Source organism: Poromitra crassiceps, assembly GCF_964638095.1.
Source record: "Poromitra crassiceps genome assembly, chromosome: 21".
Classification (NCBI taxonomy): domain Eukaryota; kingdom Metazoa; phylum Chordata; class Actinopteri; order Beryciformes; family Melamphaidae; genus Poromitra; species Poromitra crassiceps.
The window spans coordinates 21,806,423-21,828,357 of record NC_139638.1 but is presented as its reverse complement, the minus strand read 5'-3'; the positions used below and the strand labels follow the sequence as shown (position 1 = coordinate 21,828,357).

Below are 21,935 nucleotides of genomic sequence, written 5' to 3'. Positions count from 1 at the left end.
ACTCCCTGCAGTCGTTTATGGTGCAGCTTTAGCATGTTTGCTCATCAAATACGTTAATCTTCATATGTTTGTCTATGGAACATGCTAATCCTTTTCTGTAGCTATTCCCATGCGCTCACTCAGGCTCTCTGACTGCACACTGCCAGTGGCCGGTGGCAATATTACATATTATGAAGGAAACGCAAAATGTTTTATTAGAGCCAGACCGATACTGGATTTTTTTTAGGCTGATACCGATACCGAGATTAGGGAGTAAAAAAATACCGATATCGATATATCGGCCGATATTCTGATATTATATACATATTATATTACACAATGTTTTTGCAGTGATCCCTCGAATATCAAACATTTGACAAAGATATGGCTTGACATGACTTGATATATGTAATGTAGACAGGATATTTTACAGTTTATCAATCAACTTTATTGTCCAAAATGACATCAGTGCAATGAAACAGTCAACTGAACTGGGAATTTAATAATTAGAAATAACTAGAAATACAAAAACACAAATAGAACAAATATAAAATATAACTTGAGTTGAGAAAAAAGATGAAATATGCACAACATGCTGTAAAATACAAAATAAAAAAAGATCTGCATATATCGATATATCGGTCAGGCTCTAGTTTTGATGTCATATTATGTATTGTGTGATGCATCAACACAGCTGGGAGGAGAAAAGATCAATATGAAAGTCAACTTTTTGCTGCACATTGGAGGCTGATGATCAAATGTGGACACGAACATGGATAATTTCACTATGTGTGCAAACTCCTGTATGTTGTTCCTGCTGATATCCATATGATTTTGTCAGGAGGAGATCTAGAAGAGTGAGAGAAGACGTGCTAACAGAGCACAGAGACACTGAAGACATGCTAACAGAGCGCAGAGAGACTGAAGACGTGCTAACAGAGCACAGAGAGACTGAAGACATGCTAACAGAGCACAGAGAGAAGACATGCTAACAGAGCGCAGAGAGACTGAAGACGTGCTAACAGAGCACAGAGAGACTGAAGACATGCTAACAGAGCACAGAGAGAAGACATGCTAACAGAGCACAGAGAGACTGAAGACGTGCTAACAGAGCACAGAGAGACTGAAGACATGCTAACAGAGCACAGAGAGAAGACATGCTAACAGAGCGCAGAGAGACTGAAGACGTGCTAACAGAGCACAGAGAGAAGACATGCTAACAGAGCACAGAGAGAAGACATGCTAACAGAGCACAGAGAGACTGAGTGCAGGAGACAGCGAGGACGTAGCAGAGATCTGCCCTGTGGCAGGAAGGGGAAGAGAGAGGAGGTGCTGCTGCTGCTGCATGTGTTTCTAGTTTAGGAGGCCCGTCAAGCAGGGCTGAAATTAGTTGTGATTTAGCGGAATGTGCTGCTTACCGCCGTGCTGCTCCACAACCAAACATGCTGCCTCTCTGCCTCTGTCTTTCTGTGCTGCTCCACAACCAAACATGCTGCCTCTCTGTCTCTCTCTGCTCTGCTTTCCGCCGTGCTGCTCCACAACCTAACATGCTGCCTCTCTCTCTCTCTGCTGCTTACCGCCGTGCTGCTCCACAACAAAACATGCTGCCTCTCTGCCTCTGTCTTTCTGTGCTGCTCCACAACCAAACATGCTGCGTCTCTGTCTTTCTGTGCTGCTCCACAACCAAACATGCTGCCTCTCTGTCTCTCTCTGCTCTGCTTTCCGCCGTGCTGCTCCACAACCTAACATGCTGCCTCTCTCTCTCTCTGCTGCTTACCGCCGTGCTGCTCCACAACCTAACATGCTGCCTCTCTGTCTCTCTGTGCTGCTCCACAACCTAACATGCTGCCTCTCTCTCTCTGCTCTGCTTACCACCGTGCTGCTCCACAACCAAACATGCTGCCTCTCTCTCTCTGCTGCTTACCGCCGTGCTGCTCCACAACCAAACATGCTGCCTCTCTGTCTCTCTCTGCTCTCCACAACCAAACATGCTACCTCTCTGTCTCTCTCTGCTGCTTACCGCCGTGCTGCTCCACAACCAAACATGCTGCCTCTCTGTCTCTCTCTGCTGCTTACCGCCGTGCTGCTCCACAACCAAACATGCTGCCTCTCTGTCTCTCTCTGCTGCTTACCGCCGTGCTGCTCCACAACCAAACATGCTGCCTCTCTGTCTCTCTGTGCTGCTCCACAACCAAACATGCTGTCTCTCTGTTTCTCTCTGCTGCTTACCGCCGTGCTGCTCCACAAGCTAACATGCTGCCTCTCTGTCTCTCTCTGCTGCTTACCGCCATGCTGCTCCACAACCTAACATGCTGCCTCTCTGTCTCTCTGTGCTGCTCCACAACCAAACATGCTGCCTCTCTGTCTCTGCTGCTTACCACCGTGCTGCTCCACAACCAGACATGCTGCCTCTCTGTCTCTCTCTGCTGCTTACCGCCGTGCTGCTCCACAACCAAACATGCTGCCTCTCTGTCTCTCTCTGCTGCTTACCGCCGTGCTGCTCCACAACCAAACATGCTGCCTCTCTGTCTCTCTCTGCTCTCGCAAGAACATCTAGAGGAGCTTCCACACAGCTCCATTTCTCACTAAGTCTTCACATATCTTATTTGTGATGGAGTGATAGGCTGAACAAAACGAGTACGTCGTGTCCTTAGAGTTGTTTTAAGATGGTTATTTTATTCCCTCGTGAGTTTGTGTTGTAACGTTACAGGATGTCTCCTTTTAGAACTCCATTCAGACTGTACGTTTGTAGGATCAAGATGAAGAGGTCTTCTGTTTGAGAACGCCGTGTATGTGTGTGTGTGTGTGTGCGTGCATGCGTGTGTGTGTGTGTATGTGTGTGCGTGCAAGTGTTGTGAACAGAGCTGGCTAACACATGCCTGTCTGCTATATATGAATCCCCTGCTCTTCCACTTACATCTTCTTCTGACCACGATGACTCAAAGCTACTGACTGTTGCTCCACCTTCTACACACACACACACACACACACGCATGTGTGCACACACACACATGTATGCACACAGACACAGACACACACACACGCATGTACAGTATGCACACACATGCATGTGTGTGTGCACACACACAGTGTTTTGGAGTTTTGCTGCTGCACCTGAAGACTCCAGACACTAGGGATGCACGATATATCAGCAGTCATATCTGTATCGGCCGTCATTTTTTAACATATCGATATCGGTCCAATGTTACGATGTTAATATCGGTTATCGGTATCAGCCAAAATCTTCACATTGAGGGGAAACAATGAGGTAAATCTATGATTTATGGGCTTTTCCCAATGTTTGGAAATAAAGAAATGTATTACTTTTTCAAATTTAGTGTTTACATGTGTTTTTCAGTATGTACTTTTTATACAGATAATATCGACATCGGTAAATATCGGTTATCGGCCATAACAGCAATGTTAATATCGCTTATCGGTATCGGCCAACATTTCCATATCGGTGCATCCCTACCAGACACTTTCCAAAAACAGAGTGAAGTATTAAACCTGTCATATCTGTCAGGCACCAACAGTCTCAGTCTCCTGTGACCCAGCATGCAGTGTGCTCTGTGCTGTGGTCCAGATGAACACCAGCCACCAGAGGTGCTCTTATTGACTGGCTGGCCGACAGGCTTCACTTCCCCCCGGGCCAATCGAAGGCTAGTCTGGGTCAAGCAGTGGTCCAGTGGTTCCAAAAGTATCACCCACCCCCCACCCCCTACAGCAGATATTGATCAGTCCCTCCTCTGTCCACTAGTCATGTCCAGTGTTGGGGGTAACTCATTACAAAAGTAACATATTACATGTAATATATTACTTTTAGCAGTAACTCAGTAATATAACTTATTACTTATAGGATTTAAGTAATATTATACCAGTTACTTTGTCAAGTAACTCAAGTTACAAATTGAGTTACATTTTATTAAATCAAAGCAGATATTTGAAAAAGATACAATCATTTCCTAATCAAACTGTGTGTTTTTATGCAAATAACCACAATAGATGACGACAACAAAGGAAAATTATAACATTTAGAATGTTGGATTGTTTACACTGACTTCAAGGCGGTTGAAATTATTTTTCGGGATGGTTCCGGGGCGGCGATGTCATTCTGCTGCTGCTGTTGTTTTGGTGAAAGTAATGCAAAAGTAGTGTAATAAGTAACCAGTTACTCTACACAGAAAGTAATATTGTAAAGTAACTTATTACTTTAAAATGAAAGTAACTAGTAATATGTAGTATATTACATTTTGAAAGTAACTTGCCCAACACTGGTCATGTCTGACAACCCATTTCACTCCTTTAGTCGCCATGGCATTCATTCTTCACTTCCTGTAGGCCCATGGCATTCATTCTTCACTTCCTGTTGCATGTTGTTTGGATTATGTAGTTGGCAGCGGGTAGATTGAGTTCTTTTCTTTTTGTTTGTTTCCGCTCTGCTTTGCTGCTCCTTTTCTTTTCTTCATGTTCTTCCTCTATAATCTCCCGTCTTCTCCTCATCCTCGCTTTTTTTTCCTATTTCCCACAAATGTTTCTGTCGCTTTTCTCCATTCTTACCCTTCCTCCATCCCCTGACTCCTCCTCCTCCCACTGACTCCTCCTCCATCCCCTGACTCCTCCTCCTCCCACTGTATCTCTCCATCATCTCCCCCCATCATCATCACCCTCATTGCAGCGCGCTCTCCTCTCCTGCTTGTAGAGCGTGTGGTCAGTTGAGCCGGGACCAGCTAACCATACTGCTGCCCACTGGCCCCGGGGGGAAACGCCAAGTCTCAGCCAGGTCAGTGACAACAGGAGCGAGCCCAGACCGCCCGGCACAAAGTGGACATGGTCAACATGTGACACTTGATTGATAGATCCTGTGGGACAGAGCTAACCTCCGCAGCAAAGACATCTGGACTCGTCCAGATCACAATCACACCAGACATCCAACTTTCCACACATCAAGCTATTGGTTAAAGGCGAGCTAGCATGCTAATTTTTCAGTTGGACATTTTATTATGATTTTATTCTGGGACTCCATTAGAGTAGCTTTGCATCATTCACATTTAAAAATAGTGAAATTGTAGTCCTTATTCGCGAGTTTCCTGGTGAGACCGTGGGTGCTTCCATGACACCCTCCCTCCCTGTTTCCAGCTGCCGGTTGCCTGTTTCAGCCCAGGACCGTTCATAGTGAAAGAGACTGAAAATAATGATAATAATTGTTGTGACTTTGTACCTACCTATGTCTTGTAATGATGCCCCCCCAGCACAATAATTTCACACGTGCATAATTGTACAATGGAGTGACAATATCTTGAATCTTGAAAGAGAGAGACCGCTAAAGCTACGTTCAATGACCAAATAATAAGAGTTCCGGTTTGGACGTTTAGCCTTAAAAACCAACGCGGCCGCTATGCAACCACATACTATTTTTAGTAATTTCGGCTAAAATAAGCCCGTGCAGTACGAGTGAATTGACATTCACCTCGTTTTTGTAAAATAAATATCGCCGCTATGCAACCACACAACGTTAGTATTTTTAGCCATTTCGGATCAAATAAGCCAAACGTTCCCACTCTTTGACAGCATCTCCTTGCTAGTGGAAAAAATGTAAACAGGAAGTCGACAACCGGCAACCGCTGAGAATCATGGGAAACGTAAGTCCAGGAATAGGGTGAATAGAGGCTGCCACGCCAGATTTTGCCCTTCGCTTCCAACTTCAGACCAAAGCTAAGAGACCAAAATAGTCATTGTGTTACTTACCGTACATGGAATTATAGTGAAAATAAATGATGCTCCTTTATACTGGGGGACCCCCTGGGAGGGACTCCCTCAAGGACCCCTGGGGGTCCCCGGACCCCACTTAGAGAAGCACTGGACTAGACAGCTGATCCTGCCCGAGAGATAGCTCTATTTCTAAGTTCTTTATGCAAACACCCAGCTAACAGTCATGTGACTGATGGATGGTCATGTGACTGATGGATGGTCAGTGCCAGCAGCCTCCCGCAGGCTTCTGAGTCATTAAATATGATGAAGGTTTTATTACAGTCTCACTTTCACCTCTCCCCGCGCATTATCAGTGGATCAGCGTGATGGCTTTTCAGAGCAATGTCTAAACTAACACCTAGAGAACTAATTCATCATCAGATAAGCGTGTGTGTGTGTGAGAGAGAGAGAGAGAGAGAGAGAGAGAGAGAGAGAGAGAGAGAGAGAGAGAGAGAGAGAGAGAGAGAGAGAGAGAGAGAGAGAGAGAGAGAGAGAGAGAGAGAGAGAGAGAGAGAGAGAGAGAGAGAGTGTATTCCTCTCCACTGAGGTGTCACACATCTTTCAGACCACTAGGGAACACAGCATTTCATGCAGTGACACAATTTTCAGATGTAACCTTTGGGGTCAATAAAGGACTTTTTTTTTTTACAGACGGCTTCACAAAAAAATCCTATAAAAATCACCGTCTGGGCGATGTGGACCAAAAAATATCTCTGTATTTTTAGGCTGAATGGCAATACACGATATATATTCCTCTATATAATTTATCGTCGAAGTGGCGCTAATGTTCAGTTGGAAGTCAGAACCACACATGAGATGTCACAAGAACTTTCATTAAAACAAAACTCAAAATAAAATACAAAGACAGAGTTTACTTCCCTATTGGACTTTTGGTGCTTTCACCAAATATCTACATACTGAGAGTTTTAATAAATAACGTTAATCATCATTAATGTGGATATATAATAACTAAGTGGGTAAGGGCAAGTAGTAGAACAGCTAGAACAGTCTGGTGAGTTCAGAAAATTACATCACTTTACTGTTGAATTTAATTTAATTTTTTTATTAGGAATTTCATAAAAGTATCACATTTTCAAAATAACACATAATCATTTAAAAAAAACATGACACCACAAATTAAAAAATCCCAGAGGATAGCACTTAAAGCATCAATTAAAACACTTATTTCCAAAGTGGTCCTCGATGGTACCTATACAAAGACACAACATACAGAAAACAAAAATACATGTGTACTGTAATGCTGCCTTTAAATTGAAACCAGGAAAAGACAGCACTTATCACGGTATTGATATCCAGAATCTAAGGTGATATCTAGCCTCATATCATGATATTGATCTAATATCGATATATTGCCCTATATCCCTAGTTTCTCACCATGTTAGATGAGAGCTCACAGTCAGTCAGATTTATTCTGCTGTATTTTGTGCTGTGGGAGTAAAGTCTGGGTAAAGACGACCTTCAGCTGCACTGTAGAAAAGAAAGAAAGAGTACGGATGTATGTAGGAATATTGCTGAGACCGCCGTGTCCTCTTACGCTCGAGCCACTCTGCGCTATAGGGCCATGTGACTACAAACGCACGTGTCATGTGACTAGAAACACACGTATCATGTGACTAGAAACACACGTATCAGAGCGGCGCGCGTCCTGACACGTCGGAGGCGAGAGGGGACGGGCTGAGGAGATTTGGACCGTCTTAGAGGCGGCTGTTGTTGGGTAGAGGAGGGAGGACGGGGAGGAGAGTGAAAGGAGCTGAACTGTCTCCCAACCTCCCAGAGAGAGAGGACCAGAGGGGCCAGGCGAGAAGTGAACCGAATGAGCATGCACACACAAACACACACATAACACACACACACACATAACACACACACACACAGACATAACACACACACAGACATACACGCGCACACGCACACACACACATGGACAGACACACACATACACGGACGGACAGGCAGGTTATTTTTCCACCTGCAAATATTCCCCCTCTGTCCCTCTGTACTGTTGTCAGGAAGCTAGAAGGATACTGATGGTAGCTGAAGATGTAACGTTACTGCTAAAGTGCCTTATCGACCGAAAAACAGAAATAGAAGGCTTTTTTTCCCCCCATTCCAGGTCAGAAACAGCAGATGCAATATTTATAAAGGACTTGATTTTCCTTCTTTCCTTTGTAAAGCTGAAGAGAAAATGGCAAGAAAACGATAAGGAAAAAGACTGTTTTGGGACAGAGAGAAGCTGCTGCTGTGTGTCTTTCAGCACCAGGAGAGAAGCTGCTGCTGTGTGTCTTTCAGCACCAGGAGAGAAGCTGCTGCTGTGTGTCTTTCAGCACCAGGACAGTGGAAAGTACAGAGAGAGAGAGAGAGGGAGAGAACACGTAAAGACGGAGGCACTGTTTCATTCTGCGAGTAAATTTATTTCTGATAGAAAATATGTTCAAAGATCATTTTACTAATCCATCATCCTGTGTGGAGTGCTGAAGCAATATGTGACCTTGAACCCTTAAAAAGTTACTTTACTGCCTACCAGAAATATCATGATTTCCAATCATGGAGAAGTCCCCCCCCCCCCCGAGACAGCTCAGACTGGTGGACCAACCATAAACTAATTGTATGAAATAATTTCAAAGTGCGCCCCGTTCATGTTTTTGACATTTACAATGATTTGTTACTACACAATCTCTTCAACAACACTAAATAGTCTTTCTGCATACCCTACAGAACATTGATTTATGACCTATTGAATTCCAGCAAGGAATTGTTGATGATTTTTTTTTTGTTGATGATTTTCAACAATTCAGTGGCTCAGCGTTTAGAATTTTTGCCGCACAGCAAGAAAGGTCCTGGGTTCGAAACCCTGGGCCGTCCCAGGTCTTGTGGGTTCTCCGGTTTCCTCCCGCCATTGAAGACGTGTATGTTAGGTTCTCCGCTTGGTTGTCACTGGAAAAGAAGAGCTGGAGTTGGTCCCCGGGCACACCTAATGTGTCTATGGATGGCTTCAATGACGGAAATAAAAGTCGTCGTACAATGACAATAAAAGAATGGTATTTTGCACCCGTGTTCAGCTCAAGGCAAGCTTGCTACTGTAGCACCAGACGGGTTTCTTTCACAAGGTGCACACGCTTTTGTTCTGCAACCTTAAAATGTCTGGCTTGTTCAATGTTCATTCCCCTTGGGTCTTAAAAGTTTTTGAAAGTTTGAGGAGTTAAAAGTGCAAGGGAAGTCTTTTGTGAGCAAAGTTTAAACCACCAACTTTCTGAAAGTTAGGCATTTAGCCTTTCATCACCACTCAATTCAGCCTCCACCTTTTGGCAAATGTGTTATAAAATGTTCTAATTCTATTGACAGAAAGGCTGTTGAAGTCTTGCGTGTCTAGAGCAGTTCAGACTAATTGTTCGCCGTCTGGTCGGGAAGCTGTTCACGCTAGCTAAGTCGTCAAAGGTGGAAGTCGCACATGAAGGCGAGAAATCACTCATCAGCCCTTATTTCATTAAAATATAAATAAAGTTGACCCTTTCGTCCCAGAACGGTTCACAAAATGACACTTACAAAATAGGTGTTGAATTGTTTCTTGCTCCATGTCGCAGAAGCTAACAGTCACATTTACATACCAAAATCCAGTGTGTTTTTCAGCAGGATAGCTCACAAAGTTATCAACTGATTTGCACGAACCTTCATAGAAAGGGAGGTCATGGGACAACTTAGAACTGATGAACTTTCCACACCCAATGGTCAAAGGGGTCATGACAATGGGCCTGGCCAATCACAGAAAGGCGTCTAAATGGATTCACATAACACCACACAATTTATGTAGAAAGATTGGTGGAGGTATGCACTCTGGCTCTGTGTGGACTTCTGGGTAAAGAGTCTGGCTCTGTGTGGACTTATGGGTAAAGAGGCTGGCTCTCTGTGGACTTCTGGGTAAAGAGTCTGGCTCTCTGTGGACTTCTGGGTAAAGAGTCTGGCTCACTGTGGACTTCTGGGTAAAGAGTCTGGCTCTCTGTGGCCTTCTGGGTAAAGAGTCTGGCTCTCTGTGGACTTCTGGGTAAAGAGTCTGGCTCTCTGTGGACTTCTGGGTAAAGAGTCTGGCTCTCTGTGGACTTCTGGGTAAAGAGTCTGGCTCACTGTAGACTTCTGGGTAAAGAGTATGGCTCACTGTGGACTTCTGGGTAAAGAGTCTGGCTCTCTGTGGACTTCTGGGTAAAGAGTCTGGCTCTCTGTAAACTTCTGGGTAAAGAGTCTGACTCTCTGTAAACTTCTGGGTAAAGAGTCTGACTCTCTGTGGACTTCTGGGTAAAGAGTCTGACTCTCTGTGGACTTCTGGGTAAAGAGTCTGACTCTCTGTAAACTTCTGGGTAAAGAGTCTGACTCTCTGTAAACTTCTGGGTAAAGAGTCTGACTCTCTGTAAACTTCTGGGTAAAGAGTCTGGCTCTCTGTAAACTTCTGGGTAAAGAGTCTGACTCTCTGTAAACTTCTGGGTAAAGAGTCTGACTCTCTGTGGACTTCTGGGTAAAGAGTCTGGCTCTCTGTAAACTTCTGGGTAAAGAGTCTGACTCTGTAAACTTCTGGGTAAAGAGTCTGACTCTCTGTGGACTTCTGGGTAAAGAGTCTGGCTCTCTGTAAACTTCTGGGTAAAGAGTCTGACTCTCTGTAAACTTCTGGGTAAAGAGTCTGACTCTCTGTAAACTTCTGGGTAAAGAGTCTGACTCTCTGTGGACTTCTGGGTAAAGAGTCTGGCTCTCTGTAAACTTCTGGGTAAAGAGTCTGACTCTCTGTAAACTTCTGGGTAAAGAGTCTGACTCTCTGTGGACTTCTGGGTAAAGAGTCTGACTCTCTGTGGCCTTCTGGGTAAAGAGTCTGGCTCTCTGTGGACTTCTGGGTAAAGAGTCTGGCTCTCTGTAAACTTCTGGGTAAAGAGTCTGACTCTCTGTGGACTTCTGGGTAAAGAGTATGGCTCACTGTGGACTTCTGGGTAAAGAGTCTGGCTCTCTGTGGACTTCTGGGTAAAGAGTCTGGCTCTCTGTGGACTTCTGGGTAAAGAGTCTGGCTCTCTGTGGACTTCTGGGTAAAGAGTCTGGCTCTCTGTAGACTTCTGGGTAAAGAGTCTGACTCTCTGTGGACTTCTGGGTAAAGAGTCTGGCTCTGTGTGGACTTCTGGGTAAAGAGTCTGACTCTGTGGACTTCTGGGTAAAGAGTCTGGCTCTCTGTGGACTTCTGGGTAAAGAGTCTGGCTCTCTGTGGACTTCTGGGTAAAGAGTCTGGCTCTGTGTGGACTTCTGGGTAAAGAGTCTGGCTCTCTGTGGACTTCTGGGTAAAGAGTCTGGCTCTCTGTGGACTTCTGGGTAAAGAGTCTGGCTCTCTGTAGACTTCTGGTTAAAGAGTCTGGCTCTCTGTGGACTTCTGGGTAAAGAGTCTGGCTCTCTGTGGACTTCTGGGTAAAGAGTCTGGCTCTCTGTAGACTTCTGGGTAAAGAGTCTGGCTCTCTGTGGACTTCTGGGTAAAGAGTCTGGCTCTCTGTGGACTTCTGGGTAAAGAGTCTGGCTCACTGTGGACTTCTGGGTAAAGAGTCTGGCTCTCTGTAGACTTCTGGGTAAAGAGTCTGGCTCTCTGTGGACTTCTGGGTAAAGAGTCTGGCTCTCTGTGGACTTCTGGGTAAAGAGTCTGGCTCTCTGTGGACTTCTGGGTAAAGAGTCTGGCTCTCTGTAGACTTCTGGGTAAAGAGTCTGGCTCTCTGTGGACTTCTGGGTAAAGAGTCTGGCTGTCTGTGGACTTCTGGGTAAAGAGTCAGACTCTCTGTGGACTTCTGGGTAAAGAGTCTGGCTCTCTGTGGACTTCTGGGTAAAGAGTCTGGCTCTCTGTGGACTTCTGGGTAAAGAGTCTGGCTCACTGTGGCCTTCTGGGTAAAGAGTCTGGCTCACTGTGGACTTCTGGGTAAAGAGTCTGGCTCTCTGTGGACTTCTGGGTAAAGAGTCTGGCTCTCTGTGGACTTCTGGGTAAAGTGTCTGGCTCTCTGTGGACTTCTGGGTAAAGAGTCTGGCTCTCTGTGGACTTCTGGGTAAAGAGTCTGGCTCTCTGTGGACTTCTGGGTAAAGAGTCTGGCTCTCTGTGGACTTCTTGGTAAAGAGTCTGGCTCTCTGTGGCCTTCTGGGTAAAGAGTCAGACTCTCTGTGGACTTCTGGGTAAAGAGTCTGGCTCTCTGTGGACTTCTGGGTAAAGAGTCTGGCTCACTGTGGACTTCTGGGTAAAGAGTCTGGCTCTCTGTGGACTTCTGGGTAAAGAGTCTGGCTCACTGTGGACTTCTGGGTAAAGAGTCTGGCTCTCTGTGGACTTCTGGGTAAAGAGTCTGGCTCTCTGTGGACTTCTGGGTAAAGAGTCTGGCTCTCTGTGGACTTCTGGGTAAAGAGTCTGGCTCTCTGTGGACTTCTGGGTAAAGAGTCTGGCTCTCTGTGGACTTCTGGGTAAAGGGATGTGTGTGTTTATGAGTGGAAACAAGGCGGGGCCTCCTTCCCACAGCACAGGACGCTCCAAAGGTTAAGTGTTGTTGGCTGGCAGCTCGAGATGGAGGGAAGGATAGTTAGAGAAGCTGTGTGTGTGTGTGTGTGTGTGTGTGTGTGTGTGTGTGTGTGTGTGGAGGGAGGGAGGGTCTGAAAAGGAAGTTGGCAGTCATGTGTCCAGACTTGCACTGCCGGCAGGCTGTTGTGTGTGTGAAGGTGCATCTGTGCAGTGTGTCCAGACCAGTGATGGGAGTAACTCATTACAAAAGTTACATATTACATGTAATATATTACTTTTAGCAGTAACTCAGTAATATAACTTATTACTTATAGGATTTCAGTAATATTATACCTGAGTTACTTTGTCAAGTAACTCAAGTTACAAATTGAGTTACATTTTATTAAATCAAAGCACATAATAAAGATACAATCATTTCCTAATCAAACTGTGTGTTTTTATTCAAATAATCACTACAGATGACAATAACAAAGGAAAATAATAACATTTAGAATTTTGGATTGTTTACACGGACTTCAAGGCGGTTGAAATGATCTTTCAGGATGGTTCCGGGGCGGCGATGTCATTCTGCTGCTGCTGTTGTTTTGGTAAAAGTAATGCAAAAGTAGTGTAATAAGTAACGAGTTACTCTACACAGAAAGTAATATTGGAAAGTAATGTATCAAGGTAACTAGTAATATGTAGTATATAACATTTTGAAAGTAACTTGCCCAACACTGGTCCAGACATGGATTGTTGAGATGTCTTTGTCCAGGTGCCTTCTTGTCACAGTGATTCTCAACCCGAGCGAGGTCTGGCTGACATGGTTTGGTGCAGGGTCTCACACACATACGTCTGTTAATATGATGCTTATTGAAGATAAGGAGAGAAGTGATGAACCACAAATAGCGCTATTACAGTATTCCAATTTTAGACCAGCCATATTTGCTATCCACCAAGTCAAATTGGTCTGCTCACCACTCTGCTACATGAAGCTGGATGATAAAAAGCGCTGATATATCTGATATCATAGTTTATGTTCATGTTAACGCAGAACCAGCACAAGCATAACCCTGATACACACTGTTCTGTTTTGGATGGAGAAAGCCTAATGCCAAACGTACTAGGGATGGGCATCGAATTTCGAATTTTCGAATAATCGTTGTTATTATCAAGGTCGACTTTTATTATTGAAATTCGAAATTCGAAAAAAAAAAAAAAAAAATTTGAGTGAAATGTTGCATTGTCTCCCCTGATTCTAAGTATAGTCAAATCGCTTGGTTTGAGCAAGTAAAACAATTTTTATAAGCATTTTAAGCAAGGTTTATGGAAAAATGAATGGTGGATGAAATCCCATGAAGAGGGAGAGGGGGTGACTTTGGCACCCCTTTGGCACTCAGACCTGAGCCTACTAAATATTTAATGAACCACTCATGATTGTCAAACCTGTTTTTTATTTTCGAAAATGTCAATGTCATGTAACATGTTCTTTACTTCAGTGGTGCAATGCTTGTTTGAGCTAAAAATCCACAGCAGAAGCTTTTTATATTAATTAATAAAGCCGTAGACTTAGAATCAGGGGAGACAATGCAACATTTCACTCACACAAAAAAAAAAAAAAAAAAAAATTACATTTTTAATTTTTTTTACATTTTAATTTTTATTTTCGAATTTCGAATTAAATTCGAATTTGGCCAGCGAATTTCGAATAGTGTTTTTGCTAGAAATGCCCATCCCTAACTAGGGGTGGGACAAAATATCGATACTCACGGTATCGCGATATTTCCACTTGCGATACGTTATCGATACACTGGCACCAAGTATCGATATGTTTATTAAATTTTTTTTTTTTTTTTTTTTTTTTTTTTTTTTTTTTTTTTTTAATAAACAGGCTAAAATATTATGCTGTGTGTGGTAGTTGAAACATAGTTTCAAGTTGACGTTTATTTATGTTTGTAGTTGAAACAAAAACAAATACTGTAGGCTACATGAATGGAAATGTTTGATCATTAATATCTTTTAGAAATTATATAGGTAGGTAGGTTATATAGGTTTTCTTGTTTTAATAATAATAATAAAAAGACTTAATGTGTAACTTTTCCTCCGTGGTATCGAAAATGGTATGAGTGAGTGAGTGAACTCTGAGAGAGTTCATGTCAATTCTGCTAATAAATACATAATACCTGCTTCTTGCCTTTTAGGGGTATTTTTTTCTCTTCAGTTACACAGGTATCGTGATGTATCGTCTTCCAATATATCGATTATCGCAGTATCGCTGTATCGTGATAATATCGTTATCGGGGGCCAAGTATCGTGACGATATCGTATCGTGAGCTACTCAGCGATTCCCACCCCTATCCCTAACACGTACACATATCATCAGGCTCTCCTGCTAAATTGAGGATATAATAATGAAATCAAATATAAGCCACAAAAAAGTAAATACATAATAATGAATTGATAACAATAATTAATTGACTGTGAATACATTTTAAAAGACATGATGGACCTTACCATATTCATGGATGAGTAGATGCTTTTCTGTAAATAGAACCATCAGTGACATTCTATTCTGTTCTATCCTATCCTATTCTATTCACAAGTTAAAGAAGCAGAAGAAAAGAAAGTGGATATTGTGAGGCTGTTGAGTTTCCATTCATCCATTTGATGATGATGGCACTGGCCAGAATGTCACCATTTATGTGCACTGTAAAAAAAAAAAAAAAAAAAATGTTGATGTCATGCGTGCAGAAAATATGTGTAGAAATATGCATTGACAGAGAATGTACAGACAGACAGAATGTACACTGTAAAACACGCACTCCATGGCCTCTGTGTTAGGTACACTTTCCATTGAAGTAAACAGCCCACTCATCCAAACAGGGAATCATGTCAATACGTCTAGTACTGTATCAAGCATGCAGAAAAGTCGAGTGGTTTAGTGACTGTGACTGAGCTCAGAGGAGAACGACACGCCTGATTCAGTCTCATAGAGAGATGAGTCACTAGTATACAAAACACTATCTTAGTTCAACAGTGATTTGCAGAAGAGCAGCTCAGAATGCACACAAACCTTGAACCAGAGAGGCTGCAACATTAGGCCTGTGAATCTTCACTGGCCTCACGATTCGATTCGATTACGATTCATCTGTCAACGATTCGATTCGATTCCACGATGCATCACGATGCATCTCGATACAGCTCAAAGTATTGCAGCTCCAACTATCACATCCTCAATTTTCTGTACTATTACTGCACATGGCTACTTTTTCATCGGTTAATACAAGCAGTCAGATAAATATCAAGTCCCTTTTTTACTTTAAAATGCTTTAAAATCTGAATGTCAATAGAAATTTAAACAAACGATTCAACGATTCATCTGTCTTCGATTCGATTCACACGTCCGCATCGCGATGCATCGATTATACGATTCATTTTGACACCCCTATGCAACATGAGAGAGCAATGTCAGGAACCCCCTCCTTTCAGCTAAGAACAAGATGAAGCTGAAGTAGGCAGATGATCGTGGTCCTCCTCCTAGTCCAGCCTGCCAAGCTTGGGTGGGCTGCCAATAGTCAGTGATGCTTGATGCTGTCCCACTCCACACATCTTCCACACTGAAGATGATCATGAGCTGCAGATCGCTCTTAATCCTCGACCAATCTGTGTTTTCTTTCCATCCTTCAATCTGCTCTTCAGCTCCCTCTGGACAGACTCAACTTCCACCCAAGTCCTGAAATCTCCTCTTCTTCTTTCATTGTAGTGGGATTTCATGTCCTTTTAAGATTCAGGTGTTTGTCGCCAACATTGTAGGACGTTTGTAGTGCAGTGGGAGAGTCTTTCAGCAACCTCACCACCATGTGCTCCACAGAGTACGTTCTTAAAATATCCTTTAAAGCCTGCTGGACAATGGGAATGCACCTGGATAGATTGGTCTGTGGAGAAGAGCGTTGCAGCCTCCAGGCGCCTGAAGAGAAATGGCGAGACCTTCTCCCTTCCTCGGCTCTTGCCGCTCCGTCCAGTGTGTTCCCCTGTAGCCTCGTCTCTGTGAAACGCATTAGGAGACATCACCGATATTCCCACTGGGTCCTGACCAAGGCGGTGAACTCGTTCATCTTGCCAGCAATATCACATTCCCCCCGTGCCAACAGATGGAGGCTACAGTAAGGTTTAGCTCCTCTCTCTCTCTCTCACCTTCACCTCTGTTCACCTCAGGCTCCATCATGCCAACGGGCTCACGGTGGTACAGTAGATCCTTGGGACCCATGACAGCTGCAGGCCGATCAGCTGCTCCTGAGTGCAAGTCAAGACAGCATATGTTCCTTGTCTAGATGTGAAGTAAGAAACTACTAAAAAATAAAGAAGAACAAGAAAGAAAGTGACGTGACGATCGATGAATGATGGAGGAATATAACATCTCTGGATATAAGATGGGGGGAGGGAGCGGGCATCTCTGGAGGTACAGTAGGTCTGGAGGAGAGACTTGACATCTCTGAAAATGGAGATGTGAAGACAATGTTCTTGATGTTTTCAACCTGTAATGTTGTGTTTGACTGCTGTAGCTTTAGGAAGGAGTTGCACAGCCTTGTTATTTACACTAGATATTAGAGATGTTCATTTTGAACAATTTCCATAATCGAAATTCGGGAAAATTAATGATTATCGATTATCGATAGCGTAATAATAATAACAATATATATATATATATATATATATTTTCCTCTGGCCTGGTAATAACGTTGCGCGTTCTCGTCCAGCTATAATGGCGATGCCCCTGTGTAGTAAGAATAATAGTAAGACACTAGCGCTGTGGCCAGGTAAACAAACATGTTACATGTCAGGTTACATGATGTAAGGCAATCGGCGTCTTCCAGCTTAGCTGACGGCACAAGAGTCAAATCAACAGGCCTGAGCCTCACTGAGGTCCGCAGACCGCTAGGTGCGTTTGTTTGTGTCCCCGGCGCATGCCGGTGTGAATTCCCCATGTTTAAAACAGTTTTGTTGGCACAAAGGCTCATGCCCAGCCAGAAAACTAGAGACTATATGAAGCTCCACCTCACGTTAGTCGGCTGTGCAATGGAGTGGGGCGAGGAGGAACGAATTCCACCCAAACCTAGTCCGCAAAAAAAAAAAAAAAAAAGATAATAATAATAATAATCGATAAAAATTCCATGTGATCGAATTCATTCCTCAACGATCAATTATCGATTATTGATGAACATCTCTACTAGATATACATCATCTCTCATTTAGTAAGGTAGGAAGAGAGCAGGGGAAGAGGAGAGAGAGCCGAACAGATAGGATATACTGGGGCTGTGCGAGACGGTCATGAATAGTCACAAGGGACAGACAATTTTTGCAATCAAGTTATGTATTAGGGGTGTCAAAATTAATCGCGTTGCGGACGTGTCGCAATGCATCGAATCGGATCGTTGACAGATAATCGCTGAATCATTTATGTTTAAATTTATGTTGACATTCAGATTTTAAAGCACTTTCTAAGTTAAAAAAAGGTTTGATTGTCAGCGTTTCAGGGGCCACAAAACCTTTCTTAAGCTTTTACTCATTAGTTCCAATGTGTGTGGTATATTTTGCTCTTCACAATTGATCCTCAGAAATCAGATGACAGTGAGTTGTTGTGGGACACAACGTTTTCCTCATTTTCAAATTGGACTAAACATATTTGCCATACTTATATACTGTATGTACCATTTGAATCATGCCCTGCATCTCATGAGCTGGAGCTGGACTTCTCCGTGGTAGGAGGAGGACGTACTGTACTGTACAGCATCATTGGTAGGAAGAGGATTGGACAGTCTGGTTCTTCACAGCGTGTGGGAGGGAGAGGCTCAGGAGATGATTGGTCAGTCTGGTTCTTCACAGCGTGTGGGAGGGAGAGGCTCAGGAGATGATTGGTCAGTCTGGTTCTTCACAGCGTGTGGGAGGGATGGGCTCAGGAGATGATTGGTCAGTCTGGTTCTTCACAGCGTGTGGGAGGGAGAGGCTCAGGAGATGATTGGTCAGTCTGGTTCTTCACAGCGTGTGGGAGGGAGAGGCTCAGGAGAAGTGAGAAGTTATACAGTGTGATAGAGTACATGATGTTCTTTATGCTAATACCCTCTCATCTCTACTAAAGTTATCTTGTGATGATTTGCATCAAGGTCGAATCATATCGTCTGTACCTCCTTCGTTTCTGAGTACTGATTCCTGCAGTTAGTTTATCATTCATACAGTATTACAAATCTCTCAACTCCAAACCACTTTAAGGAGAACTCGGCCCAATCGATGCAAATCATTTTTCTTTTTCGATGTGCCAATTTCCTTCTTGTGCAACTCGCATCTGTTTTTTTGTGTGAATGGTCTTCACTATTTTAACTTAACTTAAGGGAGTAAGACATAGATGCCATTTACACCTGGCATTAAAATGTGTTTTCTAGCATCAGATTGCAATCACATTGTGTTTTATCACTTGAAATGCCAGGTGTAAACACCCCCCAAAACACATTGAAGAAGGATTGCAATCTAATTGGCCAAACCACCTTCGGAGGTGGTCAGGGATGCATTGTGTACACATTGAGGCCATTTACACCTGGCATTAACATGCGTTTTCTGCCATCAGATTGCAATCCGATTGTATTTTATCACTTCAGCCTGATTCCATTTACACCTGGCACTAACATGCGTTTTGGGTGAACAGATTGCAATCCGATTGCTCTCCAGCTCGAACGTCATAACGCGCGCGCCCCCTGAACGTGTGCATGCATGTTTGCATACATGCACAGGGAAATAGAGGTTATTGTTAAGCTCAAATGCACAGTGAACGTCCCCTTCACCTGGACAAAACGATGGCCGATCACGCAGCACTGCATCTATTTCTTTATAAAAAGGACACGTTGCTCTGCCCCTGCCACTTTTCTTGTTCTTGTCCTTGGCCTGTCTGTAAGCCGTGTTTCCAATACCCTCAGAAATGCGCAAAATCTAAATATCGCAATAAAAATCGGGTAATGCAAACACGTAAATTTCGAAAAACCTCCCAAATATTGCAAAAAGCTTTTGCGCTCTCATGAGGTAGTTTTTCAGACGTGTCGATATAGCAGTTTTCTCTGTAGGTTATTCTCCCATGGAGCTGTTTGACACTGGGTCTGAGACACACACACATACGTTTTCCGTGCATGTCATTGGCTGTAACCACCTGTGTTGCGTTCAGGTAACATCCTAAATTACAACGTTATACAATTGAGAGCATAATTTATCTTTTATATCAACACTTCTCCTTTGGAAAAGGAGCGGAAAATGAAAGGAAAATGAGGGAGAAAGGGTTCGATAAGCCGTGGCAAAACCTCCGCTCCGCAGCAAAACTTTGAAGCAACGCTACCTAGCAGAAAGAGAGTGTTGTGCAAAAGCGGAGCGGGGGGGGGGGAGAAAGAGAATTTTTAGCCGGTCCGTGACAGGCTGCCTGTGTGTGTGCGCATTTGACACAGCGGCGAGATGAGGGCACACACCGGTGCGGTGTATTTCCGTATGTTGCTGAATGCGTTTTGAGAGGACGCATTGCATTTACACTTGTGTTAAATGTTGTCATAATGCGTCCCTGACCACCTCCGGAGGTGGTTTGGCCGATCAGATTGCAATCCTTCTTCAATGCGTTTTGGGGGTGTTTACACTTGTACTTTCAAGTGATAAAATACAATCGGATTGCAATCTGATGGCAGAAAACGCATGTTAATGCCAGGTGTAAATGGCCTCATTGAACACAAGTGTAAAATGCAATGTGTCCTCTCAATCTGGATACAGCAACTTTATACGGATTGAGAGGACAACCATTTCTGCCATCAGATTGCAATCAGATTGCAATCTGATGGCAGAAAACGCATGTTAACGGCAGGTGTAAATTGCCTCATAATACTTAATGGAGTTGAAAGTGCCTATTCACCTTATTCACCACGCCCACTTTTTCTCTCTTCCGCGTTACACGCAACGTATTTGTTCTTCCGGTTCAGCGCTAGTTGGCGGCCAATTTCAAAATAAAACGTCAGTATGAATGAAGTTTGGCAACATTCAGAAGCTACACTGCGGCCAACTTCAGTTACATGTTCATAGAGTTACTGCTGCGAGGAGCCGATGGCTGTACCCGGTCGGCATTTAACGTTAGTTACAAAAGCACGTCGACAGTGTTTTCTCACTGCCAGTAGCCTACAGTAGGGTTTGACAGATAGCTAGTCCGACCGGTGTCCGCACAGCCAGCGCTCCCGGTCCTCGCTGCTCGTTAAAGATTTCCAATAGGCGTTATTCTGATAAACTGGTCACATATATGTTACGTTCTCACCCGACAAATATTAAAACTTTAAAACAGTTTGGGGTTTTTTAGCTTGAAAACAGCTTTTTGGTAAGTCTAAAAATTACTGCGGTAGGCGTACTCTACTTCCGTGTTTAAAACCAGAAAGACGATTACGAAATGACGTCATGCAGAAGAGCGTCCTTGTATGGGCAAAGAATAAGGTGAATAGCCACTGCTAGTTGAGTTAGTGTTAGTTCACAGGTTGAGGCAGATCATAGGCTGCCTCCTGAACACCAGTGTGAATAATCCCATGGACCATATGTCAGTGGCTTGTGAAGCACCAGAGCCAGTGCTGCAAACAGACCGAGCCATGCAGGACGGGATAACGCTCTGCATCCATATGTAAGGAAGGAGTTGTTGCGCTTGTGGACTTTTAGCTCTTTTTAAGATTTCATTAGCAGAGGATATGCATGCTGTCTGGTTCTGGTTGTTTCTTGCCATAGGAATATTGATGGAAGGGCAGTACGTTGAGAATGGAATGGATTTGAATCAGTCACTCTGAATAGATAAGAAACTTGAGGATAAACAGAGGAGGACAAGAGAAGAGCGGTTTATACACGAGTGAGTTTACTTATAGTGAGTTGTGAAGCGGGACAGTGGAACATAGGAGAGGAGATGCAGAAGAAGAAGGAGAAGAGGGGGACAGAGATGCATGGAATCAGTTTTAGACCATTCAGGAGAAATGGATGTCACAGACTCAGTGCAGTGTGCAGACAGTAATGAGTGACACAGACTCAGTGCAGTGTGCAGACAGGTATCAGGTCCAGAGGGTGGTGGCATGCCAGGTCGTGCCACACCACTGTGTGGCTAACTATCACTATGTGGCTAATGCTATATACTGTAACTTAGGGATGGGGCCGATCCGATACAATATCGGTATCGGGTGCCGATATTGGCACTAATTCACGGATCGGAATTGGGGGCGGGGGGCGGGATTTTTTTTTTTTTTTTTTTTTGCAATTCCAGCGCTGGCCGTAATTTGCCCATGTATAATAGTATCCTGCTTTTCCTATTTTCTTAATTTTGTCTGCTTTTTGCAAGGTACAGTATATATATATTTTTTAATCTTTAATTGGCCAAATCGGTGCATCCCTATATATAACTATAACCTGCTCTCATTCCAGCAGACAGCAGCGGATGCAGGGAGGAGGAGGAGGAGGAGGAGGAGGAGGAGGAGGAGGAGGAGGAGGGAAGAACCAAATTCAACAACAACAACAACAACAACAACAACAACAACAGTCACCACAGCACCAGAGGGATCCACCGCAGCAACACTCTCCAAACCAGCACCAGCAGCAGCAGAACTCCACGGAGCAGTCTGGAGAGAACAGAAACAATGGTAGTACTGGCAGCAGGCCC

The 21,935-nt window shown here is 43.7% G+C and overlaps 1 protein-coding gene across 1 annotated transcript in view; it reads left to right on the top strand.

The window, feature by feature from the left end:
• The window catches only part of ctif (CBP80/20-dependent translation initiation factor), a gene marked incomplete at both ends in the record, with an annotated part of 90,336 nt that overhangs the window by 46,579 nt on the left and 21,822 nt on the right, over positions 1 to 21,935 (top strand). The window contains 2 exons of the mRNA XM_083657926.1: positions 4,682 to 4,762; positions 21,701 to 21,935. The exon at positions 21,701 to 21,935 is cut by the window's right edge and continues 471 nt beyond it. Coding sequence (XP_083514052.1) covers positions 4,682 to 4,762; positions 21,701 to 21,935 — 316 coding nt within the window. The remainder of the gene's footprint in view (positions 1 to 4,681; positions 4,763 to 21,700) is intronic.